At 40.0% G+C, this 26284-nt stretch overlaps 1 protein-coding gene across 1 annotated transcript in view; it reads right to left on the bottom strand.

Moving 5' to 3' along the window:
- Positions 1-490: 490 nt before the first annotated feature.
- LOC121727927 (nucleoporin 88) overlaps positions 491-26284 on the bottom strand; it is an 89637-nt gene continuing 63843 nt past the window's right edge. Inside the window, exons 3-15 of the mRNA XM_042115992.1 lie at positions 10471-10584; positions 9505-9714; positions 7551-7719; positions 7084-7203; positions 6483-6582; positions 6210-6375; positions 5278-5377; positions 4403-4516; positions 3232-3369; positions 2634-2722; positions 1740-1893; positions 1362-1450; positions 491-611 (exon numbers count right to left, since the gene is read on the bottom strand). Of these exons, the coding sequence (XP_041971926.1) occupies positions 545-611; positions 1362-1450; positions 1740-1893; positions 2634-2722; positions 3232-3369; positions 4403-4516; positions 5278-5377; positions 6210-6375; positions 6483-6582; positions 7084-7203; positions 7551-7719; positions 9505-9714; positions 10471-10584 (1630 nt within the window). The 3' untranslated portion in view covers positions 491-544. The remainder of the gene's footprint in view (positions 612-1361; positions 1451-1739; positions 1894-2633; positions 2723-3231; positions 3370-4402; positions 4517-5277; positions 5378-6209; positions 6376-6482; positions 6583-7083; positions 7204-7550; positions 7720-9504; positions 9715-10470; positions 10585-26284) is intronic.

Here is a 26284-nt window from a genome sequence, read left to right on the forward strand (position 1 = left end):
AGTAATATACGAATTGAATGTAGGTTATAGATAGAATCAAGCAATAAGAAGATTATTGTACAAAATATACTCAAATTAGTTTAAGTTGATTGTACTGAAGTTTCATATTGAAATTTTTGTATATAAAGCGCGATGATGATGTCAGTAATAAAATATAAAAGTAAAAATTGGTTTCAATTACATAAAGACTAAAGCTAGCAATACCTTCATCCCTCTTAAAAGGCCGGCAACGCACCTGCAGCTCTTCTGATGTTGCGAGTGTCCATGGGCGACGGTAGTTGCTTACCATCAGGTGACCCGTTTGCTCGTTTGCCCTCTTATTTAATAAAAAAAAGGCTTTGATAGTTTTTGAACTCGCGATCTTGGTACTTTATACAAATTATATACCAAGATCACGATTATATATTTTGCTGTGTTTTATATTTTATGGAAGACAAACTTACTAACAACGTGATAAATTTATTTTACTTTTATTATATAAAAATAGTGTTACAAACAAACGAAAGCAAATTATAATATTTTAACAACTAATACTGAATAATGTCTACGCTACCCCCAGTTGATCTTTTAGGAGCTTCGTTTCTTCTATGAGCGTGGATATTTTAGAAGTTCTGAAAAAAATAATCATACATTACGTTGCGTTCGACGATGGGACGTGTCTTGAATGAGGAATAAGGGCCGCGCTACACCGGAATGGCAGCGGCGAGGCGAGCACTTTCAGTGTCATATTATGGTTTTTAAACTTTATCTTCATTATAATTGTAATACATAGTATTGCTTGAGAAATCGCGGCCGCCGGCGGCCACAAGCGGCCACGGGCGGCCGTGTATTTTTCAAGCGATACTATGTATTACAATAATGAAGATAAAGTTTAAAACCATATGACACTGAGTGCTCGCCTCGCCGTTACCCTTCCGGTGTAGCGCGGCCCATAATTATCATAAATTAATATGTATCGTGGGCTTCAAACCAGAAGGGCGTATAAGCGATGAAGCTTTTTTAGTTTTCTACTTTTCAGGAAGCAACAAAACGTTTTTGTTTAATTCATCTGTAGTGGAGATGAATTAATAATGAAATAATTAATAAACATAGATACACATTTTCAGTTGTAGAGATTCTCTACAACTGACAATTTGTATGTGTCTATGAAACTATGTACTTTCTTAATTACGTGAAATATTTTTTTGTATTTTGGCTATTCGAAAACTTCCAATATTGCATTTACATCTATTATCTTCTTTAAAAAACTGACTTGACTTGAAGCCCGCGGTATGTAAAAAGTCGGTGTGGCTTTGTATTGACGCACCGCAATCTAACGAAGCTAATAAGTGATAGTAAAGAGTTTCATCAAGTGTACTGACTGTTGCTGCAGGATGGAGGAGATGGTGTCGCTGTGCGAGCGGCCCAGCACCGTCTGCTTCTTCTGGTACTCTTCCTCCCATCTCTTCAGCTGAAATACAAGCAGAATGTACATGTTAGCAACAAATACAGCGTGGTAATGGAATGACCTGCTAGTCCTAATAATTATATGTGGTATGTTTATTTTTCTCATTTAAGTAGGTCTTCTAAAAGACAACGATAACTTGATATTAATTAAGTCGAAGATTATTATTATTTTTGAGAAATATTAGATGTGACCCGTTATTTGCATGTATTGTACGTATCTGTATATATTGCACACATGCGCCGAACGCCTATCCATTTCGTCTAGCGATCTATAAACGTCATACGCGTCATACCTCCTCACTCTTCCTGGCCGCGTTGACCTTTAGCTGTTGCACGGCGGCGGCCGCGTCGCGGGCGGCGCGCGCGTGCGCCTGCAGCTCACACAGCGTGCGCCGCTCCGCCGCGCTGCTGGCGCCGCGACGCAGCGAGCGGAACACTGCTGAACAACTGGAAAATAATATAAATAAAGATCAGTTTATATTGTGTAAATTTGATATTCAAACTTTTCGCATTTAATATTTATACTCATGTCATAATATCTTGAAAATTTCAACTATCTGGCATTATCCAAACCAAAGTTACGAGGGTTCAAAAATACGACGAAACGTTTCGAGAAAAGGTAGGTAGTGCCCTTGCGCGCTTCGCTTGGCTCATCTTGGCGGGAAAACTTCCGTGCCCCCAGATTTTAAAGAAGTATAACTGCTGCCTTACTCTTGACATAATCAGAATCGAATCAGCTCCATTTCAAATCTCTTGCTACTTCCGACATTTGAACTAGCGGTAGGGGTAGCGCGGTAGCGTGGGCGGCGCAGTGAAAAAAATCACACAACGTGAACCGTACTACAACAACTGCTAGTGTACTCGCTTATAAGTGTTTAATGATAATATGAAAATTGAAGAATGTATATCATTTACAGATGAATAATACACACAATGGCTTCAAAAGTAATAAGAAATAGTACATTACGCACCTAGGGGAGGAAAATAAGAAAATATGTCTCAGATCACATGTGATTGGCCGCAGCGAAGCCGAGGTCAACAAACATGTGATCTGAGGCTTTCTTATTTACTGCCCATTGTGCGTATACTATTTTTCTCATCGACGAAGGCGGAAAACGGCAACATCGGTAAGTGCAGCGGGAAGAAAGTTGACGTTTTCCGCCCGGAGGTGAGAAAAAGCTATTTACCGATACTTCATGTCGTCTTGGAACTTCTCAGCGTAATCTCGTTTCTCCTTTAGAACCGCGGACTGTAGTTCCACTTGTGTGATGTCTGCCTGTAAATGTAATTGAAAAAATAAATAAACGGCCTGTTTCAGCAGACATAATATTCTCCATACTCTATCTGTCAAGTTAAGCGGTGGATAGCCTATCCGGCACTTATCAGGAAGTGGTAAAACGGCCCTAATTATTTTTGGAAATTGTAGTAATCATGGTACGAATACAGGGTAAATGTTTGTCGTCGTCATCGTCGTAACATACAAGTTTGTCATAAAATACAAAAGTTGAAGACGAAACGCGGCTTTAGTTAACTGACAGAGAGTCTTCATTCTCGAAACCTCTTTGCCTGAATGGTTAGCCCCTAATTATATTATGTAATTTGATGAACATAAACTTCTTTGCTTATGGTCACAATTTTGACGTTTGAACTTTTTAAAAGTTTAAACACCAAAATTGTTACAAATAAGCAATGAAGTTCATGTCCATCAACGTTACAAAATAAGGGGGCAGGTTGGATTGGTTCAGTTTTGCCTAGCGATCTTAATGTTTTGCTTGGGCTATTTACCTGTAGGTCCTCCCGCCAGGCCTCCTGCTGCTTGGCCAGCGCGCGCAACGCGGCCACCTTACGCGTGATGACGTCGAGCGCGCGCCGCTGACGGGACATGTACTCCGCGCGCAGACGCACCGTCGCCTCCGTTAGTACCTGACAATTATATTTTAGTATTTATCAAATCCACATGTAGTATGTACAGTGTGACATAATGGGAAAGTTCCCAAATGTAAGCCAGTATACTAGCCAGTGCTCATGACTTCTAGAAACGGCGCCATACTTCGGCCCGCCACACATTCCCACCGCTATATCTCCTGTGTCGCCAGGATCGACAGCGGTATCCAACCAGGAAAACTCTTTAATATGATCTCAGGGAGCTCGAGAGTCGAAGGTCATGCTAGAGCAGGGGTTCCCATACTTTTTTTGCTCATAGACCACATTCAGTTTGACTCACAAGTCAGTACAAGGAACCAAACCAAAAGGTAAAAAGTAAACGAAAATATTTTCATGTTTTGTACCTATTTAATAAAAAAAATTAAATCACTTACCACACAACTCTAATAAAATATGAGCGAGGAGCGCTCTGTAATATTTAATCTGCTAATATAATATTGTCTGCCTATATTCCTATATAGGAGAAGTCAAGTCGGGTCACCTAAGTTTTATAGACCCCCGTTTACGACTTGTAGACCCCCATTTTTCTTCAACGCAAGCGTAGACCCCTGACCCCTGGAGGTCCACCTGGACCACTATGGGAATCAATGTGTTAGAGCTATCTTGGCACCCGCAAAGAAATTAATCAGAAGAAGATTAGAAGTATCCAATTTTCCCTCCCCATAAAAAGAGGGAGACAGCACAAAGTAGCAATGACCGAAAGTCAAAGAACTAAAGGAAAACTCCACGGGAATATTAATGGAAGAAACAAAACGACTGTTGATTTTTTCCGAAATATACGCAAGTACATTGACGTACGATTTTGTTGGGATGTTTGCATTTATAATGCGCTACACTTGTTTTAACAGTGCCATCCAATACTACCTTATGGCGTCGGATTCAAGACTGGGTTCAATTTCGGAACTCGCATAATTTCTTAATTTCGTTTCTGAGCTTCATCGACGTTATATCAACTTGGCCAACAGTTCAGATAAAGGTTTCATATTATTTACATGCAATAATAACCCCATACCTCCAAACACTCCTTAGGATCAGGCTCCTCCTTTTTGTCCAGCTTGAGTAGCGGCTGCGACGCCTCGCGAGCGAGCACCTCCTGCATTATCGACGTGAACGACAGCTTTTGTTGCTGAAATGAGACAAAATATGATAAGTTACTAACTTGAACTTAGCAAGATTACGAACTTATTTAATCTTAGTGACAAGTAAGCTGTTTAATAAAATCAGGGATTGCTGTTCAGAAATCCTGGATAGCATTGTTTTATCCATCATAAATCTACAACCTGCAAATTATGAAGTAAAATCTTGCTAACATTAATATGTTGTGTTGTCTTAATGGACATACAGTGTAAGAAGGGTTTTGTTTCAGTTTCAGTTTAAAAAATCGCATCGTATCGATACATCTACTTTATTGTCAATGATGATGTTTTCTAGAGAAAACAATGAAATATACCAAGTTTTTGACTGGGGGTCAATAACCGTCACCACACGTTAATTTACTATTGGGCTGCGTCGCTATGATCTATTGTCTTTTTTGCGTTATGCTGCGTCAGAGCCGGTCCACACGGCGCGTTGCGTCGACGCAGCGCTGCCGTTGCGATGTTCTACATACAAATAACCTAGGTGTTCACACGGCGCGCTGCATCATGACATCAGCGCGTAACGCACACATGACGGACAGCAGCCCCGGAGACGAAGGGGGAGGGGATGTTGACGTTAAGACTGCTTCCTAATAACGCTGCGGTGACGCAGCGCCCGTGTGGCTATGCATCAAACGGCAGCGCTGCGTCGACGCAACGCGCCATGTGGACTGGCTAGAGCCAGTGCATATGAAGAACAATTAAAAAAAAGAACATTAGCACACTTAGAAGTGTGTTAATGTTACATTACCTCCTTCAGTATGTTATTGATGTCGTCCTGGTCGAGCGCCGGGTTCCGCAGCTGCATTTCCTTGTACAACTGCTCCTCCAACTCCTGAGGCTCCAGAGTTCTGCAATTATTATTTAAAGGACAAGTCAACTCAGTAAACTAGTGCCTTTTATTCATTTAAGACGTACTTGTCAAGTTATAGATTTTGTAATTTTGTTTTCTCTCGCTTACGCCTGTAGTCCACCGACGCTGCGAACTGCGAAACAGCGGCGAACCGATTTACAGTCTCATCCGCCACACGGCAGTGCGTTAGATTGCATCTCGCTCTATTTTAGGGCAAGTGCTCACTTAAGTACTCTCTCTTCTCTTGCATTAATCTGTCTCTAGACTGTCTTGTCTTAACAGACAGAAAAACTGGGACTGGGGTGACGGCAAACTCCACTGGTGCGGTGACGCCTGCTGGCTGACCGCTGATTTTTATTTTCCTACATAGAGAGCATTTTCCCGCTGTTACACAGTATGCAACAGTGACAGCTAACCCCAAGGGCGACGTGACTTTATTGCCACTCGTGTATAATAATTGGCCTTGACACAACATGACCACTGATAGCAACAACTTTGCGCTTATGTTCCTCCCTCGCGAGCATTTCCCCGCTGTTGCACAGTATGAGTAGCGTGTGTAGCGGTGCTGGGGTGACCGCTAACTCCACTGGTGGGGTGACTCTGTTACCACTTGCACTCAATAGCTACCTTCAACACATGACCACTGACAGCATCGACTTTTTGCTTATTTTCCTACCTTGATAACATTTCCCCACTATTGCACAGTATGTGTAGCGGTGCTGGGGTGACTGCTAACCCCACTGGTGGGGTGACTCTGTTACCACTTGCACTCAATAGCTACCTTCAACACATGACCACTGACAGCATCAACTTTTTGCTTATTTTCCTACCTTGATAACATTTCCCCACTATTGCACAGTATGAGTAGCGTGTGTAGCGGTGCTGGGGTGACCGCTAACCCCACAGGTGGGGTGACTCTGTTGCCGCTCGTACATAAGAGGTGGCGAGCTGAACTCGGCTGCTGGCTGATCGCTGAGAGTATCGAATCCGATTCAGCTGAAATATAGAATAAAAAATAAAGAATATATAAAAATTTGAAAACAGTTTTGAATTTAAACACATATTTTTTTAGTTATGTTAAAGAATGATAATAAGAAACTTACTGTCGATAGCCGCAGCGTACTCCCTTATCAGACGTAACAGCGGCAGATTTACGGCGTGCACGCCGCTAGCGTGCATACACACGTACGCGCCGCGCGGGCCCTGCGTGCGTAACAGAAAATATTGCATTATTTTCTTAGGTAACTAATGTGGTCTTTTTGGGACCTTGGGTACACCAGTTCTAATTAGTATAAACAGTTTGCATCATACATTTGTCAATGGGTTTGATGTGAGGACGTTAGCACCAATTTCATTCCTCTCTGAGTTAATTTTGGACTATCGTCCATGGTGCATTATTGTAGTTTACACACATACGATTACATGGGACATAGGATTAATTAACATTGCAACGAAGCGAGGGGTTGCGCTACATTTTTAAATGAGTCCTTTTTCATTCAAATTTGGAACACGCAGCCGACACAGCGAGCGGCATCTTTCCAGTCTGTCGATTCAATGAGCATCTTCGAGTGTAGTAAATGACGTTCAATTTTCAATAGGCATTAAAAAAATTGCATCCGCATCGCATCGACGCATTATGTTGCGATATAAAATAACCTTAGGATATTACCATGGGCTGAGCCTCAGTCGAAAGCTGATACTAACCCGGTACAAGTGGACGGGGTATACATTATGCATATCGTTGTCGTTCTGCGTATGCGCTATATTCAACTCCACTGACTCCACCACGTACAGAGCGTAGCCGTCGCCCGCTTCCTCAGATGCCTGAAATATTAAATGTTATTTATAAGTCACTTATCATTAATGAATTGTAGAAAAAACTAAAAAAAAAAATTTCAAAATATAATACTAAGCTCTGATCAAATTCATGGTATATTTCTGTAACTACTAGAATAGTTACTTTTACAAAAAAAAAAAAAAAAAACATTTAAAGCCAAAGCTATAAATATTCAGACGAATATCTACAAATAAATATCTCAATGAAAGATGTCTTTGAAAATTATTATCAAAACGAAGGCAAGTTTGTATACAATTTGTTAAGGTTTTTTAACTTCTACAATCTATTTCCTATACGATACCTTCATTAGATTACAATTTACAAAGACCCTTACATCAGGCAGCAGTAGACAGTGGTACAGCACTCCAGCAGCGCTGGCTATCACCACCAGAGTTGGTGAGTCCAGCGTGCCCAAAGCCAGTATGGAGCAGGACTCCGCGCCGTAGTTGTCGTCAGCGGATGGATACATGGAGAGGGGTCCTTTGAGAGGAGCGTTTAGGGACCTGAAATACGTTAAAATTCCAAATTGTAACGAAAGTCTTTTAGGTACTATTTTATGTAGGTTTACTTGAGCCAGTTTAAGTTAAATTTTAATGTTACAATATAATATCTGATAATTATTTTATATCTGTCGTTCGCATATATATTTTATGGGAGAAAAAAAAAGTTTCAGCAATCCAGAAATTCCATCTACAGTCTACTGTAACTGTTTGCATCAGCTTCAGATGATCCAGATTAGAGGCAACTGACCGAACTGTGATGGGTAAATATTAACATGACACCTATGTACAGTAACTACATACAATATCTCTCTTCCGCTAGGTATAAAGTTAATATACCTAGCGGAATAGAGCAACAATCTCGAGCTGTCAAACGAAACCGAAATTGGTTTTCATCTGTGTGAAAAATATGTGTACGTATACACTTACACAAGCATGATTGAACATGAATTCTATGAGATTAAATTGTCAACGTCGACTGGACGTCAAAAAAAAAGTGCTGCTGTCATGTATCACACGTCTCTTTTTACCACGCAGTGTTACTGATAGTGACATCTCTCTTGCTCAGGCCTTTGTTTCTCTATTCCGCTGGGTATATTAACTTTATGGGCCTGTGATCTGTAGAATGGGTTTGACATAACGTGACAAAATTACGTAGGTCGACCATCCTATGAATTAACTTCTCAGATAGTTGATTAATTGAATTGATTCACAGGCGACCTACGTCATTCGGTCGGATTATGTCAATTCAAAATTAGTCATGAACTCTTGTCTGAGTTTGACATAAAGCGACCAAATAAACGGCGCGTTGCGTCAGCGTTGCGTCGACGTAGCGCTGCCGTTGTTTTACATACAAATAACCAAGGTGTTCACGTGGCGCGCTTCGTCGTGACAGCAGCGCGCAACGCACACGTCATGACGGACAGCAGCCCCCGAGACGAAGCGCTGTTGACGTTAAAGCTGGGAACAAATTATCGGACGAACGTCCACGGACGTTTTCATCGGATGCGGCTTGTTTCTATCTGATCAATACAAAATACACTAAAATGTGCACATTGTCTGGCATAAGTTGCGGACGCGACCTTGAGACGTCCGAACAGAATCTGGCTGGCCAGATGTTTTTGCATCCGCGGACGTCTGCAATTGACATAATTATAGGTTTATACGTGGGAGAGCCATGCTTCGGCACGAATGGGCCGGCTCGACCGGAGAATTACCACGTTCTAACAGAAAACAGGCGTGAAACAGCGCTTGCGCTGTGTTTCGCCGAGTGAGTGAGTTTACCGGGGGCCCAATCCCCTGCCCTATTCCCTTCCCTACCCTCTACTATTCCCTTCCCTTCCCTAAACCTCCCCTATTACCCTATTCCCTCTTAAAAGGCCGGCAATGCACCTGCAGCTCTTCTGATGCTGCGAGTGTCCATGGGCGACGGAAGTTGCTTTCCATCAGCCGTGAACCGTTTGCTCGTTTGCCCCCTTATTTCATTAAAAATAAAATAAAAAAAGGTTAGGTCTTTGACGTCCGCGGATGAACCGTGCACATTGTTAAGCCGCATCTATCAGCCGCGACTTATGGATGCGTCCGATAATTTGTTTCTAGCTTAAGCTGCTTCACGCTGCGATAACGCAGCGGCCGCGTGGCCGGCTATGCGTCAAACAGCAGCGCTGCGTCAACGCCCGTGTGGACAGGCTCTTACGTACGTCCGCCATCTGCCTATTAATTAACTTCTCTGATAGTAAGTACATATGAACAGACCCACCCACACACATGCGTACTCCAAGCACATACCCTTTATCATCCTGCTCGCACGCCATCATATACACGTCTCCGTTGCCCGTCAGTATCAGGAGATGGTCGGAGTCCACCGTAGCCGTGAAGTCCACTGCCGCATCACCGAGACTCTCCAGCACCGTTCTGCCCAGCGCTCCAGTCGGTTTGTGGCCCACAGTGAACGTTCTGACTAGTTTGGGACCGGCTTTGAGAGCTATGTTGTAAAGCCTGGAAAGTAGGTAAGAGTAAGTCTTGATTTCATTATAATATATTATTTAAATTAAAGCTCGCACAAAAATATAAGCGAGCTCATAGAAGGTCGTGAACTGTAAAGAACTAAAATTTTGACTTGAAATAATTTTAAATTATTACATAAAACTGAAGAAATGAAAAAGAATTTTGCAAGACAACGACAGACAAACTGACTGAGATCTAAGCATTCTAAAAATTATGATGTGTGCCCTTGTCTTACGAAGTTACGAAATACAGATAACATATTATGCTAATTAGTACTCACATACGGTTTTGCTCGATCGAGCAATCACGTAGAGTAAAAACCACGGCTCGGGCTTTCGTCCACACATTCAGCATTGCTCGATAGTTTTACTCCAAATCGATATATTTCATTCCATGGAGCCGGCTCGATGCAAGCCTTCGAGCAGGCTCTATGCGAGCCTTCGAGCTGTGAGTTTTACGGTTCACACAGTAATTATTACTCGATTTGGAGTAAAACGATCGAGCAAAACCGCATGTGAGTACTTAGCATTATAGTTGTGGGCTGTGGCGGTACCCACAGTTAGCGCCACATTCCTGCATCGCGCTATCGAAGTTTCCTAAGCGCGTGGGTATTTAAGCGACAGCTGAAATCAATCACGTGGGCTTCGGCCTGACCGAGCTGTATGCTCGGCCAGGCCGTCAGACCTCGCTCGGTCGGAATATCTTCCTTTCCGATATCCACTCATATTCCCACATAGTGTTTAGTACCTCATGGTATTGTCAGAGACGAGGACCAGCAGATGCGACATGGACTTGGGGTGCCAGTGCACGCGCTGGATGTCCGCCGCCAGGTACAGCAACCGCTCGTCCAGACTGAAACTCCTGGAATGGAAAACAATAAAAAATTAATAATTTCTAAATATAGCTGACTATTGTAAAATTAAATGTACCATCGAGGAAGTTGATTCCTATGCAATTGAGAGACCAACGTTATTTGGTCGAATATGTCAATTCAATGTTAATTGTGATCTGTCAGCTGGGTTTGACGTAACGCAACCAAACTACTTAGGTCCCCGATTTGCATAGGAATCAACTTCTCTGATAGTACATTCTCTTAAATCTTTAAAATAAAATTATGTATAGATCTACCAGGATCTGATGGCAAAAAGTGAGAAAGAATACATTTTAAGACGTTTTACGAGATGAAAACTATTAAAACGTGAAACGAAGATCCTTTGTAACATTAAATCTACTAATAATGAGAACATGGAAAAAATATTGATAAGAATAATGACTATCAATCGACAATTAGGTAGGAGCTACTTGTTATAACCCTGGCAACATCACAGGAAACTAATCACAATATTTAGTTATAGGATTTAAGTTTTAGTATTATGTCTTTAAATTGTACTAGTTTAAATGTTGTGTCTTTAGTGTACATTGCCCTGTTTTCACACCATTTTATATCCACTTCTGTTTATGGTTTGCTGGAAGAGATCTCTTAACGAGATAAGTACGCCAATGTTATATTGTCACTTTTATAAATATGTCTTAATTTTGTACATAAAGAGAATAAATAAATAAAATAAATAAATATTAACAGAATTATAATCGTAATTACCAAACATTGAGAACAAAAAAACAATATCTTCAACGCCAAATCCCGTAATTCGTGCGGTCAGCGGCGGCCCAGGTGGCGTTCAGACGCGAACCCCATTATCGGGGAAAAAACGGATTCATTCATTATTCCCCGTGATAAATACCCCGCATCCGCGGTCTAGCCCTTAGCTGCGGCGATAATGTGATTGCGGTCGAACCGTTTTCATATTTTTGCGATGCCCGTTTGAATTACTTTTGACCCGTCCGCTGGACAATTGCTGGAGAACAATACGCTTGCTAACCGTTCATTTCAAAGTAAACGCCATAAGTATCAGAAAGATAGTGTAGGTATGTATGCTTCTCCAGGTCTAAAAGATCTAAGGACACTAATTGTTCTCACTTACTTCGTGATTACAAATTTGTAGAGAGGGTTATATTCGTCTATGATTGAGTGTGATCTACGTCGATTGTATATTATGCTATAGACAGCTTCGCCATCAGGGTGGCAGTTACTATTGCCTATTAAGGTATAAGAGTTCTTACGAAGAGTTTATATTCTGTTAAGCTTTAGCTTTAAGATGTAATATTTTCTTAAGATCTAGTCTAAATTTTACGCAAAATATGATCTGAGATCCCCAAAAACCAATCAAATAAAAATTGGACAGATGGTGAAGGTGAAACCTTGTGATTGTTTGTTGCTTAATAGAAGTGGCTCCGACTCTCCCTGCATACGCACGTGCGGAGGGAAAATCCACCAATTCGGGGAAACCCGGTTATGAATATGAATGAATAGTTTTGAGCTTTTATTGATATTTTCAAAATATTGGTTTGTAACCCGTAGATTAAGCCAATCTTTGATTCAGTTCTTCTATTTCTTGACCTATTCAGTAATCATTCTCTAACCCCCATGAGGCTAAATCACGGTCCATGAATATGAATAAAAGGATAGCTATAATTACAAATAAAATTATAAAATAAAGAAAGTAAAAGAGGAAACCCGGGCCGAGGTCGTAAATCATGACATTTTTGCGTACCAAAGGGTTGGGTCACTACTTTTTACGAGGGAAAAAATTGAATTACAAACGACTTCACATTAGAACAAACGCCGTACAAATGGGGCCGAGTGTCTCCGGAACAAAAACCGATAAAAACCCGGGAAAGGTTCCGATTCGGTAAAAAATAAGAATCAGACAAAGCCGACGGGCGGGCGGCGGCCGGCGGGCGGCTAACCTCTATACGTGTTCAGTTTTTTTACGAGCCGGCCCTTTGTCCTTCCGGGCCTCTTTTTTAAATAGATCAGAGAGGGTAAGTAAAGACCGCCGTCCGCCGTCCACCCTGAAATATTATTGTGGATTTTTCTGCTCGCGTCCATAAATATTTCGGACCCGCACCGCGCCCCGCGGAATCAGCGGAGAATTATAAATTTGGTTAATAAAATATGATACGATAAAGCCGCTTTTTTACTCCGCCGCGACCTCTATTATATTTTGTTTAATTTAAATATGAATAATTAATTTTAAAAAGGAAATCTCGGGGCTAATGAAATTTTTGTTTTCGAGATAATGAATTGAAAACACGTCGCGGGCGCGCGCGTTGTCGCTCCGCTGTTATTCTTTTCTCACTCATTTGGATTCTGGGTACGTTTTTTAATAACTCCAATAAAAACATTCTAATGAATTATGATGAATTATATTTTTTTAAGCTTATGTAAAGCGGCCTGGACGCGAGCGGACCAGTGCGATATAAATACTACGTTCAAATTAAAACTCGACTAGCGGCTACAATCATAATATTATCATTATCTTTATTTTATAACTGAGACTGATATAAAAAATTAATTACTTTTTCATTAATTACTTTTCTACCTATAGTTAATTAATCCATTAACTCCAAAGCAGCGGCACCCGGGTGCCGCACAACAATTCAAAAACTATTGTCTGTGATTCCCACGATTGAGGTATTAAGAGCCAATCAAAGGTACCAATACTCGTGGCGACGCATGACGTAGCACCTCTACGATAAAGTTTTGGTTGTTAAAGATCGACTAGACACTTAGGTTTCGGTTAAAAGTTCGAGGGTATGAAAATGCAATATGAATTGTTTCTATAATTTCTAAAACAACAATCTCTATATCTTCATCTGTTACTTTGTTGAAATTGTTTTCATTGCGATCCAACGCACACAATGTTGTGCCTCCACGTAAAAAGTATACTTAGGCCGATTTAGCAGACAGAAACAAAAGAAAAATCTTTTGAAAACCCTTTCGTATTTACACAAAGATCCATGTAACCGATTGAAAAATGCAAAATTTATATCCTCGGGCTGATACGTATTCAGTATTCAAAAACCCGAAACAATCATCGTGCAAGATTAAAACCCGCAAAAGGCGTCTCATACGGTATCGGCAAAAAGTACACGACGCCTTAATCAACAGTGATCGTCCCGAGCCGCGATCAAACGGACCCCGAATTAAAAATAATAACCCGAACCGAAAAATATTAAAACAAAAAGCATCGATCCAATCCGCCACGACCGCAAGGGATTAAAATTGTAACGAACGCACAAAAATATTCAAATACAATACTAACAAATTGATACAAACACTCATTAGGCGCGGATCGCGAGGCCCCGACGGGCGGGGGCGGCGGGGGGCGGCGGTGGGGGCTCCCCACGCCGGCCGATCTCTGCCAGCATTACAATCCACATCCAGCGTACAAATATTATCTAAAATTCCTTCTCATTTATAATCCTTTTGTGTCCTCAGCGCGGTGTCCTCCGTCAAGCCCCCCTTCTCCCTGGGCGGTGGGGTATTTTTATATTTTTAATCGCGTTGGGCATTATCCAAATGGACATCGGCGGTCGCACCGACTGTCTCTGCCGTCTAGATGATAAATTCTTCTTTCGTTCGACACCCGCGCCTGTTTTGTTTCGTCCCTTCCTTTATTTCTATTGATATCGGAGCGGAGTAAAAAAAGTCGTGCGTAGTCATTAATTATCGTCTATTTGTCTGCGGGCGACTGCTACGTATTCTTCCACTTTCCGGTTCTTCGACGATTAAAAATGGTTCGGTCCCGGCGACCGATTTTTTCCCGTTTGCGGTAAATGAAAATTGATTGCCGCAATTCGCGATCGTATAATGCAGATTGGAAACCGAATTGAATAACTTGACGACGCAATTAGAGCTTGATTTATTGTTCGCTACACTTTTCACGATTCTTTGTTGGAAACTTCATTTGTCATCTTTGTTTTGAATCGATACTCCCCTATAAGGCACATAGCTGCGTTCAGTCGTTGTGTATCTATTGTAATTTTGGATGAAAAGATGCTCTGAGAAAATTGAGAGTCAAATATTACTAGAATAATACTTTATAGGTACTTCTACTAGATGAATATGATTTATATTAGTATTATAATAATTTATAGGCTGAGTAATATATACATGTCATGTAAAGCTAATTTAGATATTTGCCGTAGCATTGGAAATTAAGCTTAGGCTTACGAGAAATATTTAAAATTAATTTCTTCCAGTATTTCCTTATTATGTTTATTAATTCATGAAGCCTCAAGCGGACACATTCGGCCGCGATAACAATAGATAAGCTATTGTGTCTCGTTTTTCCACGATCGATGGGAGCCTAACAAATAGAAACCTAAAGCTATTTACTTTAAAAACCCTTCATAGGGCAAGGTAGCATTTTGAAAGCCCATAAATCCATAAATAACAATAGTTTCAAGCAATGTGTTTCTGAGATTCCAAGACTTCAAAAATAAAAATCATAATAAATATTCATACCCGAAATCGATTGTTGTCGTATACAATTAGTATTACCATCTATAATTCTTATTCGAGGGGACTCTCGTCCCAGACCACATCCCCCATTAAACATCCGAACAACAAGAACAATATCTTCCGTCACATAAAATTCGAAAAAAGTTTAATGGAACCGAAATCCCGCGGACCGATAAAACGTTAAAAATACCCCAATATATTAAAGAATTCGGGTGCTCGATGGATTTTACAACGGATCGGGGATCCCACTTTGCATATAGAAAAGCGATCCATTTTCCAGCTATGAAAAAAACGATGGAAAAATGCAGTGGGTTGCGGGTAAGAATTAATGGCGCGAAAGTTTCCCAGCCCGGCCGGCAATTTATGTACGTACACGCTTTGCTTGCTCGCGTTACTTGCAGAGTATCGTCAGCCACTACTCACTACACTCACCTCATTGATTACATTCTTACTTTTAATGCTTCATTAGTAGTTTAAATATATTTCGAGCCACCAAACTTGAGCTACTGGACAAAAATATAAGTCATATGATGAAATGTCGTGGTCTTTAGATCTAAAAAAAAAATATCTACTAGATTTTTTCCTGAAATCATTTTCTATGCATCCATGATCAACTGATAAGCAAAAACAAACAATGCGAACTACATTTAATATTTTTATTAAATTGAAAAATAATTTAAAGACCTTAAGGCATGACGTCATAATAAAATAAAATCGCCCCTGATACATTAAATTGGTGAACGCAATTTTCATTACCGCGGTCGTGTCCGAATTTTATCAACACTTCACAATTCATATAATATGATTGCACACCGTACATCACGGCCGAGCTTTTATTGGCGTTAGAAAAAACCGCCCAATCGCCGTCCGCCACCATTGTCCCGTTCAAATAATCGTAAATTCCGAACGGACAAAATATAATAAATTGCCGATGAGATCTGCGCTAACACTTCACCATACATTCGGCTGCGGACGACAAATTTTATCAACCCACGTAGCTCCGGAGCGGGAGGGGCGATAATCGCCTGCGCGGCGGTCCACCGAGCGCAGAACGGCAAAATATTGTCTATATTTGCACTCTGTAACCCTTTGTTGTCGGTTTTTTTTCGGTTGTTTCCGCGTAGAGGCTGATAGAACACGTTTTTCAAATCATTAAACAGTTTCGACCGCGTCGCGGTCGGCGGCAAAAAGGAGAGGCACATAAAAGGATTAAAAAACCGGGAAAAACAGCCCGAGGTAGCTGCTGTGACGGAGATAACTGAGTGTCCGGACTTGTGACCCACCGACCGAATTTATACGAACAAAACGTACTCGCCCAATTGACACTAGTACTGAGTTGCTTTATGTTGTTACTTGTAGATTCTACAGTAACAACATGTAGAACACTAATCTATATAATAATATAATATATAAAACTCAAAGGTGACTGACTGACATGGTGAACTATCAACGTACAGCCCAAACCACTGGACGGATCGGGCTGAAATTTGGCATGTAGATAGATGTTAAGACGTAGGCATCCGCTAAGAATGGATTTTGATCAATTCAACCCCTAAGGGGTTAAAATAGGGGATGACAGTTTGTATATAATAATATTCTTAACGCGAGCGAAGCCGATCGGTCATCTTGGCGTTCATTGAGAGAGGCCTATGTCCAGCAGTGGACGACTATAGGCTGATATGATGATGATGATGAGCGAAGCCGCGGGCAAAAGCTAGTTGTAAATAAGCGTAGGAAAATTACGCATTATATTTTTATCATAATTGAAAATAAGTGTAGCCATACCTTACACAAAAAATATCTGTCATAAGCTCTCTTAACAATTTAGTACAAACTAGGTGCTACGAACTGCAGCTACGAATGCTACGAAACTATTTTATAGTATTCTTTTTTAGATTCACCCACATAATAACTGCAATAACATTACTGCAATAATATTATTTCATTTATTTCACAACATATTGCGTGTACTTTCAGTGGCATTGATCTCATAAAAATAATCAATATAGGCCAAAATTCCAGTGTTTCAGGAAAAAGGCAGCCGTATAAAATATCTACGAGCAAATTGACTCCAACGGCCTTTACTTTACGACTTTTGTCGGAAACAACATATTATTCCTACCCCAAACGCAGACATAAAATACTGGATGAGCGTTGCCCACCGTTATTTCCATACTGTGCACTTTGCGTATCACGGAAAAACTGTATATCTACTCTTTAGTCCCTGAAAGTTGTTTGATATTTGAGCATTAAATTAATTAAATAATAATTCTAAACAAACATTTTCATTAATATCTAAAGTTTTTATCAGTTGGCTAGGTCAGGCCAAAATTTATCTGAATGTTTAAGCAATGCAATTTTGAATACTTTACGTGACATGTAATTAATACTAGAATAGTTTTTAGTAATTACTAATTACCATCACTACTAACATTTATTACTGCTACTGTGGTTCGAAGTTTTTCATAACAAACTTTAGTTAAGTGCTTCTATGCCATATAGAAGTAAAAATTTTATATAGGCACATCCAGTAGATTTATCCCCGTGAGCCATCGCTATAAATAATTAACGCTATCCAATGCAAATACTCCCAGTTTTTCCATTGGAACTGACGATCCGCGGGAGATCAATAGAATATTCCATTTTATACCATTTTACAGTTAGAATCATCATTACGTGGGCGCCCCCACACGTGTCATTTGCTTTAATATTGCACACACATTGTTCAAGTCGAGTACATAAAAAGTATATGCCGATGTTAATGGCTTTAGTATCATGAGAATAAATACTAATGCGTCAACTAGTTGGAAGAAAATAATTTCTTTATTTATACTTATTAATGAACAAACTAAGTAATATACTGTATTGCTTTTAGGCGTTACTAAGCATGTCTGTTCACATTTTATGAAAGCTATAAAAATATGTAATCTATAATATAATGATCAATGTTCAAAATAGAGACGGTTAACTGAGGAATAACCTATAATAATTTACTAGACGTTGGTAAAGTTTTCGCCTGACGAGATTTTTATGCGTAAAAATAAAAATATGAAGCAAAAAGTATCTGAACAATACTACTATATAATGTATATTTTATAACCCGTCAATTTTAAATCTCGAGTCGGATTCTCAAGAATTTAATACCAATCTACATACCAATCAATCAAAACCAATTTTAATACATAATTAACGATCAACTATTTCGTTTGCTCTTTCGACCCCTAAATCTCGTTCATACGAAGTAGGAGCTTAAAACTAATACATTCGGGGGTGGCGGTGAGAGGTCGGCGGGGGGACAGGGGGTGTTAATTATTCAAATTTTAATTTACGAAGCGGCCCCGGCTGGCCAGTGGAGCCGGGAAAAATGTCTTGCAGCCTTCGACAGCACCTATGCCTGTGAGGAATTGTACTTTTCCCGCTTGAAAATGTACTGTCGCATTGCGAGCTCTTTGTTATAAATTCAATTAGTGTTAAAAATGTAGAGAAGTTCACTTGCTTATTTTGTAGGAACGTTTGGGTTGTGTGGCTATATAAAATAGCTAGGAGCTGCTCATATAGGAAAAAGCCACAATTTTCTCTTAAGTCTCTTAGAAATTACAATGCATGCTTCTACTTTGACTTTCTATTAGATAAAAGTCATTCAAATGATTTGCAATACAACCTATACAATGGAACTCTACCCCATAGTAGCTGTCTATACAAATTCACATAAGAACTACACGTGTGCTTACAAATGCAAAGTCACGCCGTATTAACGGGACGAGTATTACTCGGATAACTGTTACCAACCCCCAGGATCACAATTTTGATATGGCAAAACAAAAACCTGCGATAGCGCCGTCTTTTTCGCACCGATACAATAATAGAGGGACAAAAAAGCTGATGCTCGCCGATTCCGATGAGACAAACGATCAGAATACGAAGGCACGATTGCCATCTAAATAATTCAAGCGCCTAACCCGTACTTCAATGTTTCCGAAATGAAATTGATGCGCTCCCCCACGTTAGTATACACCCTATCGCAAAGTAACAAAGTCTACATTCGCACAGCTCGTTATTTACGATGGAAGACGTAACGTTGCGCGCCCGTATGGAGTTTTTACAAGCTTTTACACGAGATGTCGATTCGAATTCGCTCCCTCTCGTCGTGATGAGCTCGCAAAACAATGAATGATCGTAAAACGGGTATGACAAGATGGAAATAAAGGCGGCTAATAACCCGCTCGTGTCAATCATAGTGCCCGGATGAGGACTCGGGGGATTCGCGATGCACATGTTATTACCGCGGTGTTGCCAGACTTATTGGATTTGAATTTAAATTCTTTTATTTTGAAATTCGAATGTGTGCATCGAAATGCTAGATGACTACTAGTACTGATAGACTTTGACAGCGACCGCGACCACAGCAAAACGAGTAACGACAGAAACACAATTTTATGGGAATGTGACGTTTATTACTTTTGTATGAAACGCTGAGTAGATACAATAAAAAAACGAGTTACGACTACACGCCTATAGGTTTTTTTTACAGTTCCTAGGTAGTGTACCTTATCAGCGCACCAGTTGTGTCACGTGTATGTACTTTGTAGGTACTTGATTGTAAAGTTACAATCATGTATGTACTTTGTAGGTACTTCACAATAATACTAGTTACAATAATGTAACTAGTATGTGGATAAGGGGTGAACAAACCAATATTTAAGAACAATGGATCTCCTCACCTCAATATGAATCTGTCACCGTAAATTTTTAAATACCGTTAGATTATAAAATCTAACAGTATCTATAAAAACTGTAGATTATAAAATCTAACGGTATTTAAAATTTTACGGTGACAGATTCATACTGAAGTGAGGAGACCCATTGTTCTTAAATATTGGTTTGTTCACCCCTTATCCATTTACATATATTACGGCCCAAATTAAAGGGAAACGACGCGACGCAGGACTCATTATCAAAAGTACATCTCATAATATCTCATAACCTTTATACAATTGTGATTCCTTGAACATTCGTTATCTTGATGTAGAGAAACAAGTTGGCTGCTGCCAGCAACTTCGTTGCATATATAATAATAATAATAGCTCCCAAACCGGTATCGATGACGGTGGCCGGTTTCATTGAAACCAGGCCAGCTACGCAGGAGTAATTTTATAGTGCCCAAGTGTGTGCGCAGTGCACAAGAGCACTTTCTATTCCTTTACTCTCATAAACCAAGTGGGACGGAAGACCGACACGACCGGCGAGAGATCTGGCGCAGGACCGACCGACATGCCCATCCGACGCATGGATCATCTTACTTGTCAGACAATCAGGTGATCAGCCTGCACTATCCTAACCAAACTTGCAAATAACATGATTCCAACGCGGGAGTCGAACCCACGACCTCCGAGTCAAGAGCCGCGCTCTATACCACTAGACCACGGAGGCGTTGTACACTGCATGTAGGTTTGCGCCGGAAGCGTACATTTTTTACAATAAAAACCTGCCCTTGCCCTTCCTATTCTATTCCCTCCTAAGAATTTCATATTCCAAAATATGTAATCATATTTTGGTTCAGCGGTTACACCCTAAAAAAGTAACAGATACGCAAATCATTTTCACATAACTTAATCTTTCCCAAAAATTTCTGTCGTGTTCTAATATAGTCAATATCCAAATTTTTAAAAACATATTGATTTTTCCTTAATCAATACCATCTACCAAACAGTACAAAATGAAAAGCAAGTCAATTAGCAGTACATTCGGGGATACTCACGAGTCACGAGTCACGAGGTGAGGGTGTCTCGGGGATGCGATGGTGTTAATTATACGATTTTCTTTGAAATAACTTTATAAATATTAGATAAGGTTCGCCCTTTGCTGGCCTTTCATGAACCCTATATCGGATTCTGTGTTTAGGTGCACGTTTTGAATACGGTAATTACATAAGTATAGAGTTCTTTTGATTATGAATACACGATAAGCTCGAGAAATGATGGCTTATGTGCTGAATGAGATTCGTAAATGAAGGTTGTTTATTTGACATACATTTTGTATCGATCTTAGCTTGTTGGCTATAAGCTATGATTGATATAATTATAAATTGTACCTTTTTTTTTAATGTAATAAGGGGACAAACGAGCAAGCGGGTCACCTGATGGAAAGCAACTTCCGTCGCCCATGGACACTCGCAGCATCAGAAGAGCTGCAGGTGCGTTGCCGGCCTTTTAAGAGGGAATAGGGTAATAGGGGAGGGAAGGGAATAGGAGAGGGTAGGGAAGGAAATAGGGGAGGATAGGGAAGGGAAAAGGGTAGGGGATTGGGCCTCCGGTAAACTCAATCACTCGGCGAAACACAGCGCAAGCGCTATTTCACGCCGGTTTTCTGTGAGCCCGTGATATTTCTCCGGTCGAGCCAGCCCATTCGTGCCGAAGCATGGGTCTCCCACGTTAAAACCAACCTACTATTATAATTCTATTCTTCTATTACATATTAACCTGAAACGAAGTATTGCTAAATTCCAATTAAAAAATTTGCTAACGCAATTTAGTTAACCCGCCATCTTTCTTAATTGCTTAGTCTTAGCCTAATTTATAGTAAGAAATTTTGAAATTCATAAGTACTAGGTGAAATCCAAAACTAACGATGGCAAAAAAATGATTTTCCGAAAAACTAGTCATGCAGTTTTAAATTTCTCAAAATCAAACTTGCATTTTTCTAAAATTCTTCCCTACATTTTTGGATTATAATATCTACATACGAGTATTTAAAATTCTACTCTAAAATATAACGTAACGCTATATTCGTAACGCTACGAATACTCAGTCACTTGTGTGCTTACCCCACTGACTACCATCCTTATTGCAAAAAAGGAGATTTTATCATTCCTACATTCTTTTTGACGCACTATCTCCTAATAATGACCTCCCCAAAGAGAACTTCGAAATTTAAAGCCTTTGAAGGTTCGGCGAACGCGTGTAGCCGGTCCATTATTAAATAGGCCCCGCGTCAGGTTAATTAGGTCCCCGTATAATGTACCTCCCCGAACCGGCAATAAATACGTGTAAAATAGGCGCAGTGATCTCCGAAATTTTCAGTTTTCGGCACTCCTCTAAATAATTCATCGCGCGGCCACCTCGCAAAAACGAATTCTCTAATGTGAATGGAACTTAGCTCGGACCCGGGACGAGAAATAATTAAAGCATAGCATTAAAAATTCTTGCAGCAACTCCGGTCGGCCGGATATATGATAATATTCATACACCCGCCCCGTTCTTGGCTGGATTCTGCTCATTATAAGTACATACTTGATTTAAATAGAAACTTCAATTTACGCTTTTAGGACCCGAGAGCGGGACGAAAACTTCATTCATTATACACGCTCACATATTTGATTATTATTTTTAATGACTAATTATTATGTAGCGCAGTACAATTCAATATTAATATTTCGGGTCTGTAATATGTACCTACATGTATGACTCGAGTAACTTTTCATAATCTTTCGCTAAGTATGAAGCGAAGAACAAACACACAGCGACGCTTCATTCGACAATAGTAAAGTAATATAAAAGAACTCGAGTAGCACGAAAACATTCACGCGAAAAAGATATTAAAAATCTGAGTTACAAAGTGTAAAAAATGTCTTAAAATAAAGCGCGGTCAAAACAAAAGCTAATATGATTAGAAACGAATTACATATGAAGCGCGGCCCGCGATAAGCCGGTGGCTAACTAACCCATACCACTTCACCTTTGTTCGTCCACTTTCTTTGTATTTTGTTTCATTTCATGCAAAATTTAATTTCGTTTTCAAGACTCGCGCGGAATGATATTACGGCGGGACCGCTTGTAATTTCATCGCTCCTCAAGTGTGTGTGGACAGCGGGGCCTTTTTCATCACATTCCCTTTCGGTCGGTGCGCGGCAGTTTTTCGTTTACGTTTGTTCGGAATTAAACCGCGGGATTGTGGGATCGTTAATTGCTCGACGAAACCACCTGTGAAATTTCATCGGCCAACTTTTACTTTGAACACTTATGTGTGCTATGCCGCAATTAAGGCGTTGTGATTATAAATGCCCGACGAATTTCTAACTATTTAAATCATTATATGAGCCTACTTATTCACACCTGCACGAAACTGCAACGTCTCATCGGAGTAATTAATGCATAGTAAGAGCTGCGTCATTTGGTCATTTGGTCGCATCATGTCAACCACAGTCGACAAATCCCAACCAAAATTGACTTTAGATCAATAGTCACACCAAAAACATAGGTCTCATAAATCAATTCCTCTGACGAATACCAATATTTTCATCAAACAAAAACAACACAACAATATTTACGAATCAAGTATCAATTGGCGAGATCTGAGCCTCAATACACAAAGAAAACCTCAAAAGGATCCCCTTAACAAGTGTCTTCGGATCCCCTAAGTCTTATAAGAATCGGGCCACCCCAATTCGGTATCGATACTGCTTATACAGTCCAGTGGTTTAAGGGCCCCTCCCCAAGGTAAAGGGATAAAAAGACAGCTTTTTATGCGATGTTCGCGCAAATCGGTCGATGTAGGGGCGATTAGAATATCTGAGGAACGTGGGAACTTTCGCTTTGTACGTAGATCAGGTATGAGATATTATTGTATGTATGCCTTTTAAAGTAATTTTTTTTCGGAAATCATAACTTTAGAGGTCCTCAACTGTCATTAGTTCACATAGCAAAGTGAAGAGGCGATGCTATGTAATATGTATTGAACGAATAATTTATAATTGGAAAAGGTATTTTAAGATCTCTCGAAGAGTCTCAAGTCTGTCGATTTAATGTGATGTAAATAAAGTGCATTTTCGAATACCTCATTGAAAATGATTCGTCTTGCCTAGTCACGTATGGAAACTCTAGATGACGCCCGCAACTCCGTTGCGCCAAAATTCGATAATGCACATTTTTTCGGGATAAAAAATATCCTATGTCCTTTCCCGAGACTCGACGTGTCTTCAAAACAAATTTCACCTAAATCGGTTTAGCGGTTTGCACGGGCGTAAATAGATAACAGACAGGCATACAGACACACTTTAAGACATATAATATTAGTGGGAGTTATACAGATACTTAGTGTCACACTAGGCCGAAGTTACGCGGCGGAAATTCCGCATGATTACGCCCGCAATGTCAAACGCATACACTATACGGACAGAACGCGACGGAATAGTGTGTCATCGGTAATTTAAATATAATGCGGGCGTAATCATGCGGAATTTCCGCCGCGTAACTTCAGCCTAATGTGTTTAGACACTTACTAGTAAAATTTTTACTTACGTTGGGCACAATGACTTGATCCTACCTTTTAAGTAACTGACAAAAGCGACCTACACAGCGAATTCCGCATCAGTCCCACACACAAGAAGTCAATTTGTCTATGCGTGTCGGGGTGAAGGCGTCAGCTCGCGCCCGCTCGGATTAACCGGCAAATTGGTTTAAGCAGTCTCCGAATCACGTTCCCACCGTGCCAAATCACTCCGAATCCGATGTACAGTCAATGCCCCATATGCGCATCCCCGATTCCATACATTTTAGGATGCCAGAATGTTATTCCTCGAGACACGTGACTGTACTTAGGACGAAATCTATCAAGTTTGCCAAAGTAGACATTTATTGAATTACATTAATTAAATCCTGAGCTTGTATGGCAAATTGTAAGATGTTATGTGTGTGTTGGTAGGTTTCTTTGTAATAAATGAAAAATTTATTGATGTATTAATATGGAGAAAAGTCATATATTTATATTGATTTGTTTTTTTACACTATTATTATAGTCGAGTCGTTACTTTACGTACGTAAAGTAATGAACGAAATCGTTCGAAATGGACAACGATAAGGGGCAAAAAGTTATTTAGTCACATTACAGTTTTTCAACATATTATTCCGACCTGCTATGTACTATTATGTATCACCAAAATACTGGTAGGTATCCAAAATTAAATCTATCTATTTATACATTCATTGTATGAAAGTCATTCCTGTTAGACACAGCCATAAAATAGTATTACACAGAAGAAAAACCATAAAATAAATCCCGCAAAATCCTCGCATCCGATCCTCATTCCGATGCCAATACATCGTAATAAGATTAGCGACGTCGCACGGGCGTTACATAAATAGTTTGTGACCTATAATTGGCGTCCCGGCCGTATCAACCGCCAAATCTACCCTATATTGAAAAGGACATCCAAACACGACATGATAAAGTTTAATTTGGTGCTCCCGAAGCACGCTGTGGTCATCACTCGCATGACTAAGCAATATCGACTTGAAGGTGACGCGACGACGATTCAATTGAGTCAGAACTCTATTCTTTGGAGAATAAGGTGTAATTTAGATCGGGGTTGTACCAGCTAGTTTTCTCCGATCGGGTACCGTTTACAAATTGGATCGGTCGTGGGTAAATCAGGGTTAGCCGTAATTGAGTCTTACAGGATCATTCGGTTTACGATCTCGGTCGCGGCGGTCAAAGGATTATGATCCGGATCTATTGATCTAGGGACAAGTGTTTGTTTTCTAATACCCTCGTTTGATTGCCGCCATAAAGATACCTTTTACAGCCTCTATCTACCCTTAAATGTTTTTGAGTTAAGCCAAAAATTGACAATATTACGAAATGAACAGGGAAACTTCTATATTTGCGTAGATTTACTTCAATAAGTAGAAATACCTACCCGATTCTAGATGGTGAGAGCTTGGATAATAGAGACGAATTTTTACACATAAATGGGTCTCAAAGCTTTTTTAATCTATCATGAAAAGCAAATCCATATTACGGTAATAGTCTATAATATGAATTTGCTACGCTAGTGACAACTTTATTCTGCGTAACCGTATTTACGTGAGCAGTAGATCAAACACCCAAAATATATGCACTTCACTTTTATTACAAAAATTATTTAACTAGTAGCTGTTCCGGCAAACGTTGTTTTGCCATAATATAAAGTATTTCGCCCATATTATTTTATTGAAGTGACTACATAAGTATGGCACCATGGCAACGTCCATCGCTATCCCGTCGCACAAACAATGGTCGCCGTCAGATAAATAATAGTAAATTATTACAACTCGAGACTGATCTCGAGTTGTAATAATTTACTATTATTTATTAAACAAATGTCCTTATCAATATTATAACAAGTAACCAGTAGCCAATTCTCAGAATGTGGATATA

This window comes from Aricia agestis, chromosome 6, assembly GCF_905147365.1.
Source record: "Aricia agestis chromosome 6, ilAriAges1.1, whole genome shotgun sequence".
In the NCBI taxonomy this organism is placed as follows: domain Eukaryota; kingdom Metazoa; phylum Arthropoda; class Insecta; order Lepidoptera; family Lycaenidae; genus Aricia; species Aricia agestis.